At 43.8% G+C, this 12,735-nt stretch overlaps 2 protein-coding genes across 3 annotated transcripts in view; one reads left to right on the top strand and one right to left on the bottom strand.

Moving 5' to 3' along the window:
- Positions 1-12,735, bottom strand: part of LOC127614473 (uncharacterized) — a 316,500-nt gene that overhangs the window by 261,171 nt on the left and 42,594 nt on the right. The gene's annotated exons all lie outside the window — the stretch shown is intronic.
- Positions 1-12,735, top strand: part of dicer1 (dicer 1, ribonuclease type III) — a 103,713-nt gene that overhangs the window by 81,146 nt on the left and 9,832 nt on the right. For both annotated transcript variants that reach the window (XM_052085646.1, XM_052085647.1), the window contains exons 24-27: positions 1,066-1,689; positions 2,426-2,681; positions 8,336-8,604; positions 8,829-8,991. In XM_052085646.1, coding sequence (XP_051941606.1) covers positions 1,066-1,689; positions 2,426-2,681; positions 8,336-8,604; positions 8,829-8,991 — 1,312 coding nt within the window. The remainder of the gene's footprint in view (positions 1-1,065; positions 1,690-2,425; positions 2,682-8,335; positions 8,605-8,828; positions 8,992-12,735) is intronic.

Raw genomic sequence — 12,735 nt, 5'->3', positions numbered from 1 at the left:
GAACGATGAAGGCGTTGATGATAAGGACGGGCCGCAGCTGCTTCGTCATGGAGTCCCGGCTTATCAGTCCATGGCTGAGAAGGATGGGGTGATGGTGGGGGCACTAGCTTCCATGCGTACTTTCAGGGCAAAGGACCAGATCGCGTTGTTTTGTTTTGGGACGGCCGCCAACCATTTCAGGTGGCTATATCCCTTCACTGGCGCCAATCAGCCAAATCCTCAATTCCTTTCCGAAGCGAGAATTCCAACTTCTCCATGTTGTTGACGATCGTACGGAGATGCTCCAGAGCCTCATCCACATTGCGGTTGAGCTCAGTCACCGCTTGAGTCTGAGTGTTGGACATTCACGCTAGACCATCGAGAATGACCGGCAGCTTCTTCACATCCAATAAAGCTGCTCCCGTCGGTTGAATTTTGCGATAGAACAGGAAACTGCCAACACCAAACAGCAGCATACCTGGTATCAGAAGACCGATAATGTAGATGTCTTCCACATCCTCAATGGACAGTATTGACAGGCACACCATTCTCCACTTTCTTCATGGATTGAAGTGTTCCTTCAGTTTTGCTGGTGCGAGACTAGAGTTTGTTCAACTTGGCATGGCAAATCATGCAGATAGGATGCTGAGTCCCTTCACGTTCGGTGATCTGCGTGTGCATCCATGTGGTACATATTCGTCCGACCAGGCTGTGTTGAACATCTGAGACCGATTCATTGAACCCCTGGTGTTCGATCGAACCCAAGTTAAGAACCACTGCTCTAAAATGTCCTGAGGTGTGAGTGTGAGCACGGATGGTTGTAACAGTCTCTGTGTGCCATGCGATTAGCTGGCAACTGGTTCAGGGTGTGCCCCGCCTACTGCCCGAAGACGGCTGGAATCGGCTCCAGCACTACCCCCCTCCGTGACCCTTGTGAGGATAAAGCGGATCAGAAAATGGATGGATGGAGTCATATTCACCATGATGTTTTTCTTCTTTCTTTTTTTTTTCTTCAAAGAACGATATTGTCCACATACATATTGTTATTTGTATAGTCACTTATGATGTCTGCCTTACTTCATTTAGGCCAAAGAAGAGCTTATGTCTAATGGGCGCTCTGCTGATGACTGCGCTGAAGAAGTGAACCAGATCAATGATGAGGGAGACCTGCTTTCAAAGGATGAACCAAAAGATGAGGTCAACATGGAGGATGACCTGGAGTACTACAAGGAGCACATCAAATTCATCGACAATATGCTGTTAGGATCTGGTGCATTTGGTAAAAAGATCTCTCTGAGTAGCTACCCACCCACTCAGCTCACTGCCTCAGGCCCATCAGCAGCCATTGAGACCCCATATGAATGGAAGGCCCCAAAGAAAATCCCCTATGCTTCGGCCCAGCACCACTCTGAGCCCATATCCACAATGTCTTCGGCCGAGGACTTTGACTACAGCTCATGGGATGCGATGTGCTACCTGGACCCCAGCAAGGCAGGTGAGGAGGATGACTTTGTGGTGGGTTTTTGGAATCCATCGGAGGAGAACTACGGCACCGAGCTTGGAAAGCAGTCCATCTCTTACGACTTGCATACAGAGCAGTGCATAGCAGATAAGAGCATCGCTGACTGTGTTGAGGCTCTGCTTGGTTGCTATCTGACCAGCTGTGGAGAGAGAGCTGCCCAGATGTTCCTGTGCTCCTTGGGCTTGAAGGTGAGGTGACTCAATATTTCTTGCCTAACTACTTAGAACAGCAGGGATGTTAAACTCATTTTTGTCATCGACCACAATGTTGTTACAATTTCCTTCAAAGGGCCATTATGACTGTGAAACCGTATACTGTTCTGTACATGTACATTACCCCTTTAGAATATTACAGAAACGGTAGGGAATTTATGTATAACTAGTTTTAAAATCAAAAGTCAGTAATAATAGTTTGTTCAACCATTTGTTCAAAAACCTCTGTTGTAACAAAAGAAAATGATCTCAAAATTGCAACATTTTTTAATTACATCTAACAATTTGACATTTTGGTACATATTTTCGCAAGAATCATGGAAGTTGACTGATTTTCTTTCACGGACCAGATCTGGCCCCCGTTCTTTGAGTTTGACACAGTGATTTAGAGTAGGAATTCCAAATGGATCTGTCACTTAGAGCGAGAGATCGACAGGCGGATCGGTGCAGCGTCTCAAAAAAACGGAAATTTTCAGAATCCGTATGATTTGTGCGATATGGCCATATACGTAAGATTCACCACAAAATCCGTATGAACTATGGCTAAACCGTATGAGTTGACAGGTATGCTCCTAAAACTCTAAACTGTTTACCTAATTAGCAAATTAACTAACCGACCTCAGACTATGAAAACACCATGGCCTTCCTGAATGTCATAGCAATGTGTGTATCTTTATTTCATAAATGTTTTTCTTTTCTTTTCTCAAAACAGGTCTTACCACTTGAGAGAGGGAGCTTGACAGAACAACTTAAGCTCAGCCCTACGTCCCCATCAAGTGACTTGTGCTATGGCTGGTTGAAAATCCCACCGCGCTGCATGTTGCAACATCCAGATGCTGAGCGAACCCTCAACCACCTTATCTCTGGCTTCAAGAATTTCGAAAAGAAGATCAACTACACATTTCACAACAAGGCTTACCTACTGCAAGCTTTCACCCATGCTTCCTATCATTACAACACAATCACAGGTGAGACTGCTGCCGAATATCTTTTTTAGGGCCCGAGCAGCGAGCGCTCTGAGGTTCTTATTGTTTTTGAAAATATTATTATGAGGGCCTGAACAGCGACTTCCCTTTAGGGCCCATTTATAGCTGCTTGCAGCTCTAGTTTATTAGTTTACTTTGCGGGTTTTTACAAAATGGCTCTGTTGCACACCCAAGAAAGTTTTAACAAGCCGGCCTCAGTAGTATGTATCAACAAGATTTACGAAAAGCTGAAGGGATATGTAATACCTAATGACCTACAAAAAAGTTCTTGCAGCCTTACGCTAAATTAACTGGAAGAACACCATGGGGGTGGGGGGAATTTGTTTGTATCTTGAGCTTTCGTTCATGTTCGGCCCATTCCGACTGTTGCTCATCGTGGTGTGTATGCATATGTGCGCAAGTGCACCGGTGGGTACCCGAGTGAGTTCGTGCGCGTGCGTGTGTGTGTGTGTGTGTGTGTGTGTGTGTGTGTGTGTGTGTGTGTGTGTGTGTGTGTGTGTGTGTGTGTGTGTGTGTGTGTGTGTGTGTGTGTGTGTGTGTGTGTGTGTGTGTGTGTGTGTGTGTGTGTGTGTGTGTGTGTGTGTGTGTGTGCTTGCACGTGCACAATTGGGTACGTGAGAAGTTGGTCGCTTCAAAAGTCGATTGTTGGCCAAAAAAGTGTGTGTGGGTGCGTGCGTATGCACGCGCCTGAGCGAGGAAGGGTATGATGTGGCTCTTTGCAGTAACAGTCAAAAAAGTTGGCTCTTCATCTCTGACTGGTTGGCCACCCCTGGTCTAGGCACATACAGTAAATGTACCTGCTTGCTGGTGCAGTATTCTGCGTAACAAGGACATCTGCACAATTGCACACTTCTTGTACTACAAATACTGCGACTGGTCACTTTAAAATGGTTCAATGATTTTCTGCACCAACTGTACAACTGTTATCGTATTGTATTCTACCACTGATCACTTGAGCTCTGCTTGATACTTTGCACATTGTCACTTCTAACAACCAGCGTAGATGTGCTTTGTGGACTTGAAGAACGCCTTTGACCATTTTCCCCGGGTTTCGTGTGGGTGGGGTGCGCCAGAGGAATCGGGAACAGGATGTGTTAATACAGGCTTTTCGGTCCCCGGTCAACCAGTGTCAGAATTTGGTCTGCATTGCCTGCAGTTAGTAAGATTCCTTTTCAATGAGTGTTGGAAATAGAAAGTCAGAAAAAAAAATCCAACAACAACATCCCTGGCGTTCTGCATCCTGTCGGCAGAGGCCACAGTATGCTGTGGGACCACAATTACAAGCACAATTACAAGCACTAGTAATTGTGAAAGAGAACATTTATTAGCAGAAAAGTGTGTTTTGAGCACAGTGGAGTCATTGCCTGCCCGAGAAAACGGGCTCAAGTGTGATCATCTCCTCCTCATGGGGGATTGTAATATTCATGTGTGTTGTCCTGAAAAATCACTGGACAAAGGACTTTTTCAGACTTATTGACTCTTTTCACTTTATGTGTGATATATGACCACCTCAACACATGAACAAGGACATAATTTAGACCTAGTTCTTGCTTATGTTCTACCGGTATAAAACTTGAAAATCTTGGACAATGTGATTTCCGATCACATGACAGTTTTTCGTTGGTGTCGTCTTTTCTCCTAGAAACATGAAATCTTCTTTCATATATTGTGACAAATGTTTACACCATATAATTCAGCGTACTTTTTCTTGGCAAACTGTGCATCGGCATGGTAACAACATTCGACGAAATGAAAAGCTTTGCTCTTAACTAGTGATTTTGAACATCTTAAGATGAAACACGCAGTTTGAAAACAATCGGTTATCTTCTCTATGAGCATTTTTTTCTCAATGTGACCTCTATAAAGGGGGCCAAACGTGAACGAAAATTCAAAATAGTGGATTGCCTCTCTTTCTCTGTAGTTGTTCCAGGTCTTAAGATGGTATAGCCAAACTTTGAAGTCAATCCAATGAATCCACTCGACCAAGGGTGCAAAACTACGATTCCTGTAAATGCGCAAAAACGGGCCAAAATTGGACATTCAAAAATTCTGTTAATTTTCAACCCTTGCTGAAATATACTATTTTACATATCTCGAGGTGCTACATAGGCCGGCCAATTTTTGTAGGCCGAGGTAAAACATACAGGGATTGTTTTTTGTTTTCCCACTTGAGTTGGCGGGATAGAGCCATTTTGTTGTCACTGTAAAAAACTCATCTCATCTCAAAACTCATTTGTATTTTTTGGCTTTTGACTCAGCATGGCTCAGACTTGATCTTTGTTTTACTGTTTTGTGCTTTCTACTGTCTTCGTTATTAATTTATTGTTTTATTGTTTATTGTATTCTATATTTGCTCCATGTACAGCACTTTGTATACAGCGGTGGTTGTTTTAAAGTGCTCTATGAATACAGTTGAGTTATAAGATAAGATATCCTTTATTTGTCCCGCACTGGGGAAATTTACAGCCTCCAGCAGCAAGAATGTAGGTAGAAAGAAGAAAGAAGAAAAAACAAACAAACACCGTTCAATTAAGTGCAATATAAATACAAAATGGATAAATCGCAGTGCTATTTACAATTGTTTTTCACATCATTTAAAGATGTTAAAAAGATGTTTTAAGAGTTGAGATTATTTCTGATAATTTTATAATTTCAAAAATTTCACCAGTTCTGATGAGTGTGTGCTTTCGTGCATGTTTTGGTCCCCGACAATTTTATTCATTCACCGAATAACAACAACTTAATAATCATCATCATAAGGCCAAACAAAAAAGATAGTGTGTTTCCGGAAACATGAAATTTCAGCAATAGGGTCTGTAGGTCGGACAAAGTGCTTTTTTTTAATCTTTTTTTTTTCATTAAAAATGTAAACAAAATAACCATAAAACACAAAACAAGAAGACATTGAACCCGCCGCTCCGCGGCCGGCGCCGCCGCCACCTATTCAGTTTTTTCCCGGGCTCCGGACTCGGGGGGGGGGGGGGGGGGGGGGGGGTCTGGGGCTCGCCTCCGCCCTCGGTGTTTACTCGGCCCGTGGTGTTCATCAAATACTTTGCTGATGTTTTTTCGATACACCAATGGATGCTATTTTCTTAACATTGCGGTGCGAGCATACAACTGTAACACAGAAAACGCGGTTTGAACTGTCGTCGCAGATCGCGGCCACCGCCATGTTTCAATGTTGTTGACAGACGACAACGCACGCGCTCAACTATCAGGAGAGTTTGCACCTATGTAAACCCTCTACACAAAAATGTAGAGGGTTGTTTGAAAAAAATGCCGACAGTAAAGTTTTTTTTTTTTTCGACTTAGAAATTCTCGGTCAGTCAGGTTAGCGGAAACACACTACTTTTTTTTTCTACGCCTAATCATAATTTCCTCAATAGCAATTGGGACATGGCAGCTCTCGTTGCTCGGGCGCAAATGATAAAAAGAAGAATTTGATCCTCAGTTGACTTTGGCTCAACCTAACTTGATTCTCTCATATTGTAAACTGCTACTTGTGTTAAGTAGGAGTGGCAACTTTTCTGCCTCTGTTATTTATCAGGAAGCTAAGCAATGCTCAGGAGGTTTGGATTGATCAACAGATTAAACCAGGGGTCGGCAACGTAAAATGTTGAAAGAGCCATGTCTGGAGCCGCAAAAAATTAAAAGCCTTATATAATCCTCATAATGAAGGCGACACATGCCGTATCTATTTATATTAGCTATATGACCCTAATATAAAAATGACTAAGTTGGCTACAAATACACAATAGGCCTTCATGATTAAATGGGTTTTTTTCCCCTGTAGTGCAGGGGTGCCTGACCTTTTTTGACCAAAGATCTACTTTTCGATCAACCAACCTCCCGCGAGTGATACCCTGACCACACGCGCATGCCATGATGAGCAACAGCCAAAATGGCCCCGAAGATGATCGCGGCATGGGACGCACCTTTGCAGCGTGTTCACTGTCGTAACCCATGTGTACCGTTTTAAAATGCCTCTCTCGGCCCTCCAAATCCCCATTCTTTGCCAGTACCCTTGGTGAATTGGGCATGAAACACCGGGTGGGGGTTGTTGTTTTTTTTTTTACAACAGCCACCTGCCTGCCATCCCGTCCTTCTGATAGAAACGTGTGTCGCAGGCTGTGATGCAAATCATCTTTGACAGAAATTTAGAAATTGAATATTTATTCGACACATTTTTACAGCATTGGAAAATGTTAAGAATGTTTGTGTCATGTTTGTCCTGCTACAGAAACCTTATGAATTAAAAAAAGTATATTTCCCTTTTTTCCCTCTTTTTCTATTTTCAAACATTTTTGAAAAAGCTCCAGGGAGCCACTAGGTGGTGCTAAAGAGCTGCATGAGGCTCTGGAACCTCGGGTTGCCGACCCGCGGATTATACCAATAACTCCAAGCATGTGGTGACTGTTACGGGGTGAAAAGCTAATTCCTATCATCATGTGCCCACATGGCCAACTAGTAGGGTGTCCGAAATTTTTTTCCAGTAGCCACATTTGGAGCCCTCCTGTCGCCCCCACCAAAGGCCTCAGTGCCTTGAAATTCGAAATACATCAGAAGTTCCCAAATATGATGATCAATCAGCTAAAACCCCACTAAGAGTAAACATTTCCAATATATGGAAGGCATTTGCATTGTGTCATTAAAAATAAAAAATAAAATAAAAATCCACTTTTCTAGAGGTAATACAGTGGCACCTCTACGTCCGAGATTAATTGGTTTCTGGAAGAAATTTCCTGACTAGAAAATTTGGGAAGTAAAGACAGATGCCTTTTCCATGTAAAATGCTCTAATCCGCCCCCCCCCCCCAAAAAAAAATGAGACATAAATGTTTTATGAACCATAAAAATGCATCAAAGTATGTAACAAATACATGTTACAATTTGATTATTGTACATTAAATGAGAGTTGTGCATAATGTAAAAAAAAAATTTAATTATTGTCATTTAACTTTTAACTGTGTCCTCATCGTGGTTTGCCCTCTTCATGCTCTCTCAGAAGCGGTTTTTGTCTGGTGTTTTGTAAATAATAACGCCATAAGACTAGACCTCTTAGCCAGGTCCCTCTGAGCCAATGGGATGTTTGGATGATGCTAGGAAATAGTCAATGGCAGAGCAACTATAAGTATGTGGGCGTTCAGGAAACTTGGAGCTGCAAGTAGCGGCCCATACTGTATTTTTACCTTTCGTAACCTGTAATTTCTTTTGAAACAAGAGGCAATTTTTTATGAAGAGACATTCATAAGTAGAGGTACCACTGTATCTTTAAAATAGTATGTCTGTTGTATTTTTAAGTGCAGATTCTGACAGTACGGGAATGGATAGATCTAAAAATTTACAGGTCTGTAGCCACCTTAAAACAAAAAATGAGGGCCTCTGAATGTGGTCCAAAATCTGGTGTCCAATTCTTGGATCCCAAAAAATGGACATAGCCCTCAAACTTTCACGGCCTGTAATTAAAAAACTGTTGTAGCTAGGAGTCTCACAATTCTGAATTTTTCATTAACATCAAAAGGCATTCATAGAAAAACATCGGGCAAAAAGGTGTCACTGTCAAAGGTGCGTGCCTTCATGTGGAATGACCGCGTCTGTGTTGACTTCACACTTACATGGCTGTTTTTTGCTCTTCAGATTGTTACCAACGGTTGGAGTTCCTCGGCGATGCAATTCTTGACTACCTCATTACAAAGCACCTTTATGAAGACCCACGGCAGCACTCGCCTGGTGTATTGACTGATCTGCGCTCAGCACTTGTCAATAACACCATCTTTGCCTCTCTGGCTGTGAAGTATGACTACCACAAGTACTTCAAAGCTATCTCACCTGAACTTTTCCACGTTATTGATGACTTTGTGCAGTTTCAACTGGAAAAGAATGAGATGCAAGGCATGGACTCTGAGGTAAGTGCTGTTATGGAGTGTCAGAATTGTTTCCAAAATATAATAATATTACAGCCGCTATGGGATTTTGAATGCCCCCAAATGAACGTGGAAGCTTTTCAATCATTGTGGCACCCTGAGGAGACCGTTGTTGGTTATAGAATAGCATTGACAAATTAATGTTGGGTCTTTGATCCTTTCTTCGGTCATATTGTTGTTATTTTGTTCCCCCAAACCCATCGCAGTTACGACGCTCTGAAGAAGATGAGGAGAAAGAGGAGGACATTGAAGTCCCCAAGGCTATGGGCGATATCTTTGAGTCTCTCGCCGGTGCCATTTACATGGACAGCGGGATGTCATTGGAGACGGTGTGGCAAGTGTATTATCCAATGATGAGGCCACTGATCGGTGAGGAAGAGTCATGAATTTGAACATTTTAGATATTGTTGTGGAAAAAAAGGGAAATTGACTAATAAGAATCTTTGTAGCAAATATGTACAGTGTAACCTCAGTTCACCAATTGTGTTGCTCATTAACAAATTGGTTGACACACTTTTCACACAAAAGTTGCTTTGGTTCACAATCTATGCTTCAGTCACAGCTTTCATTGAGAACGTTCAATTGTGGTTCATGGAGAGGCCGGTGCTTTTGGGGCCCCCTTTGTGAGTGTCTGCTCCGCCTCAAATACCCCTGCAGTGTAGCCATTTCATACCAAAGATCATATATGATTTAAACAACCGTATTTTCCGGACGATACGTCGCAACCTTTTTCCCACACTTTGAATGCCGTGGCTTTCAAAAAAAAGTACAATGTTTCAAGGGTAAATGTTTGAAAACTCTGCAATCACAATGAATTCAGTGTGGGACGAATAAAGGATATCTTATGTTATGAATATTCCATGACTAGCTGTGTACTCCAAGTTTATTCCAAAAAATAAATCGATCAAAATATTTTGTACTCATATGGCATCATGAATACAACATACCACAAAATCAGAGTATTTTTTCTAATCTCAAACTGCAAAGATTAATTTACTGGTAATCATTAATACAGGTAAGTATTGATGTGGCTTGACATCCTCTTCCCAAAACAATGCATTTGGAATCTGGAATCAATTTGACGAAAGAATCTAACACACATCATTACGCGAGGAGCAGCGAAAGTCAGCAAAATAACAGTGAGTCACATAGAGCAACATAATACAGTACATGTGGGGTGAGGGGGGGGGGCTGAGAAGATGCAGCAAAGCCATGTTGATTGGCTGTGCGTCATCTTTCTGTCTTATCACGTGGGTTACACTTTGATCTTTAATGGGTGTCTAAGTGTTGTTCACGATGCGTGCTAGTGTGTGTGCGTGTGTGTGCGCTTGCTAGTGTGTGCGTGTGGCAGAGAGAGAGAGAGAGAGAGAGAGAGAGAGAGAGAGAGAGAGAGAGAGAGAGAGAGAGAGAGAGAGAGAGAGAGAGAGAGAGAGAGAGAGAGAGAGAGAGAGAGAGAGAGAGAGAGAGAGAGAGAGAGAGAGAGAGAGAGAGAGAGAGAGAGAGAGAGAGAGAGAGAGAGAGAGAGAGAGAGAGAGAGAGAGAGAGAGAGAGAGAGAGAGAGAGAGAGAGAGAGAGAGAGAGAGAGAGAGAGAGGCTTATAACAACAAAAGCAGGTCTCTTCCATCCTTAATTCTCAAATCATCCTGAATTAACGAATCATAAACACGTCTGCTGCACGGCTGCGGGATCGCTGGCGTGTGTGTGTGTGTGCGCGTGTGCATGCGTGTGTGTGTGGTGTCTTAGGTTTTTTTTTTTTTTTTTTTTTTTTGACTGAGAAATTTCCTTGTGTCCCAAAAACGCACATTATTTGGAACTGTGCGTCCCGCGGGAAAATTGTGCGTCTCGGACGGGCGGGATGCAGAGGTAACGAGATGGCTGTAATAGTTTTTATTTATATATATATATATATATATATATATATATATATATATAGCGGCTGGATAGCTCAGTTGGTAAGGCATCGGTTTGGCATACGGGAGACGGTGGTTCGAATCCCGCTTGGGGCAAAAAATGAGCATATAACACCATCCAGTGTGGGTCCTTGGGCAAGATCCTTCACATTAATGCCTACCTCATACAATGATGAGAGACAATACAATGAATGACATGCCGGCTCAGACGTCGCCCGGCCAAACAAGGTCTGCCTCAGGTGCTGGGGAACCAGAGCACATTGATGAAAAATGGACTACTGGAACAAAGCGGAGATGGACGAGATGCGATAACATGGCTCTGTTGGAATGCTACTACTCAAGCAACCCTAGTCAGAGGGGTTACATGCAGAGAATGTGGGCTGAATGATTACTTCGAAACTCGCAGTCACGGTTGACCACGAAACAACTAGTAACTCAGTGTTCCAACATCCACAAACGGCAACTGCTGTCACAACTTGAGATTGATGAGGTACAACCCAGGTTCCATGTTGAAGGGCCCCAGGCTGCCAGATCAGAGGAGGAGGTCATACCAGAGATTGGGAGGCAAGCCCCAATGAATGCAGATGATGAGATTGGGAGGCCAGCCCCAATGAATGAAATGCTGAGCGAGGCAGCAACTGACCTGAAAGCTAAGATCATGGCGAGAATGAAAGCTGGGCAACCTAGAAACCGATTACAACGGCTATGTGAAGTACCATCTGAAAGTCTCATGGAAAGTGTGAATGCAGCACTGAGGGCAACCCCTACCGTAACGATCACGGAAACCAATGAGCTGATATACGCTTCAGCATCAGTGATCCTTGAGATGCTTGGCTATAAGAGCAACCATGGATGCCATGAGATACGTTACCCACCATGGAAAAGACGGTTGGAGGCTAAGATCAAGGCGGCTCGGAAAGATGTGAGTCAATTGACGGAGGCCCTGAGATGTGTGATGAAAAGGCCAATACCCGAGAGGTACATCCAGATGACCATACATAAAGCACTCGAAACTGCCAAACAAAGGCTCCAAGCCTTGTCCAGCCGCCTAAAGCGGTACACGAAAGAGAATGAGGCCAGACGAATAAACAGGCTGTTCACAACACAACCTGCGAAAGTGTACGCTCAGTGGCAGGGTCCTAACAACAGAGCTGACCCACCAAGACTGGAAACTGAAAGGTACTGGAAAGGCATATGGGAGAAGGAGGTTGCACATGACAGCAGCGCACAATTGCTAGTGACCCTGAGACGGCAACCTCCCTGAACAGAACCCAGTTACCATAACAGCGCCAGACATACAGGAAAGAGTCTCAGATATGAAGAACTGGACAGCACCAGGCCCGGACATGGTCCACACTTACTGGCTAATGAAACTCACAGCACTCCATGAGCGCCTAGCAGCACAAATGCTGAGGGATGGGACTCACCCAGGATGGCTAACCGAAGGGCGAACGATCCTGATCATGAAGGATCCCTCAAAGGGTGCGGTCCCATCCAACTACCGGCCAACTACCTGTCTCTCCACAACCTGTCTCTCCACAACATGGAAGCTCATGTCAGGCATCATTGCGGCTAAGTGGACACATGGATCAATACATGAGCGAAGCACAGAAGGGCATTGCTAGAGATACCAGAGGAGCCAAACATCAGCTCCTGGTTGACAGAACAGTCGCACAAGACTGCAGGTCCCGACGTACCAACACAGTGCACAGCTTGGATTGATTACAAGAAAGCCTATGACTCAATGCAACATACATGGATCACTGAATGCTTGGAGTTGTATAAGGTGAACAGGACCCTAAGAGCCTTCGTTGCGAATTCGATGAGGTAGTGGAAAACCACACTTGAAGCCAATGGCAAGCCACTTACCCAAGTGTCCATCAAATGTGGCACTTACCAAAGTGATGCACTCTCCCCACTGCTGTTCTGCATAGGACTGAACCCCCTAAGCCAAGTAATCACCAAGACAGGCTTTGGATACCGCCTCAGAAATGGAGCTACAATCAGTCACCTCCTCTACATGGATGACATAAAGCTGTATGCTAAGAGCGAAAGGGACATAGATTCCCTGATCCACACAACCAGGATCTACAGCAGCGAAATCGGGACGTCATTCGGGCTTGAGAAATGTAGTCGGATGGTGACTAAGAGACGCAAGGTAGTCCGCACTGAAGGGTCTCACTCCCTGAAGGAACAATAGCAG

This window comes from Hippocampus zosterae, chromosome 14 (assembly GCF_025434085.1).
Source record: "Hippocampus zosterae strain Florida chromosome 14, ASM2543408v3, whole genome shotgun sequence".
Lineage (NCBI taxonomy): Eukaryota > Metazoa > Chordata > Actinopteri > Syngnathiformes > Syngnathidae > Hippocampus > Hippocampus zosterae.
This window is presented reverse-complemented; position numbering and strand designations above follow the sequence as displayed.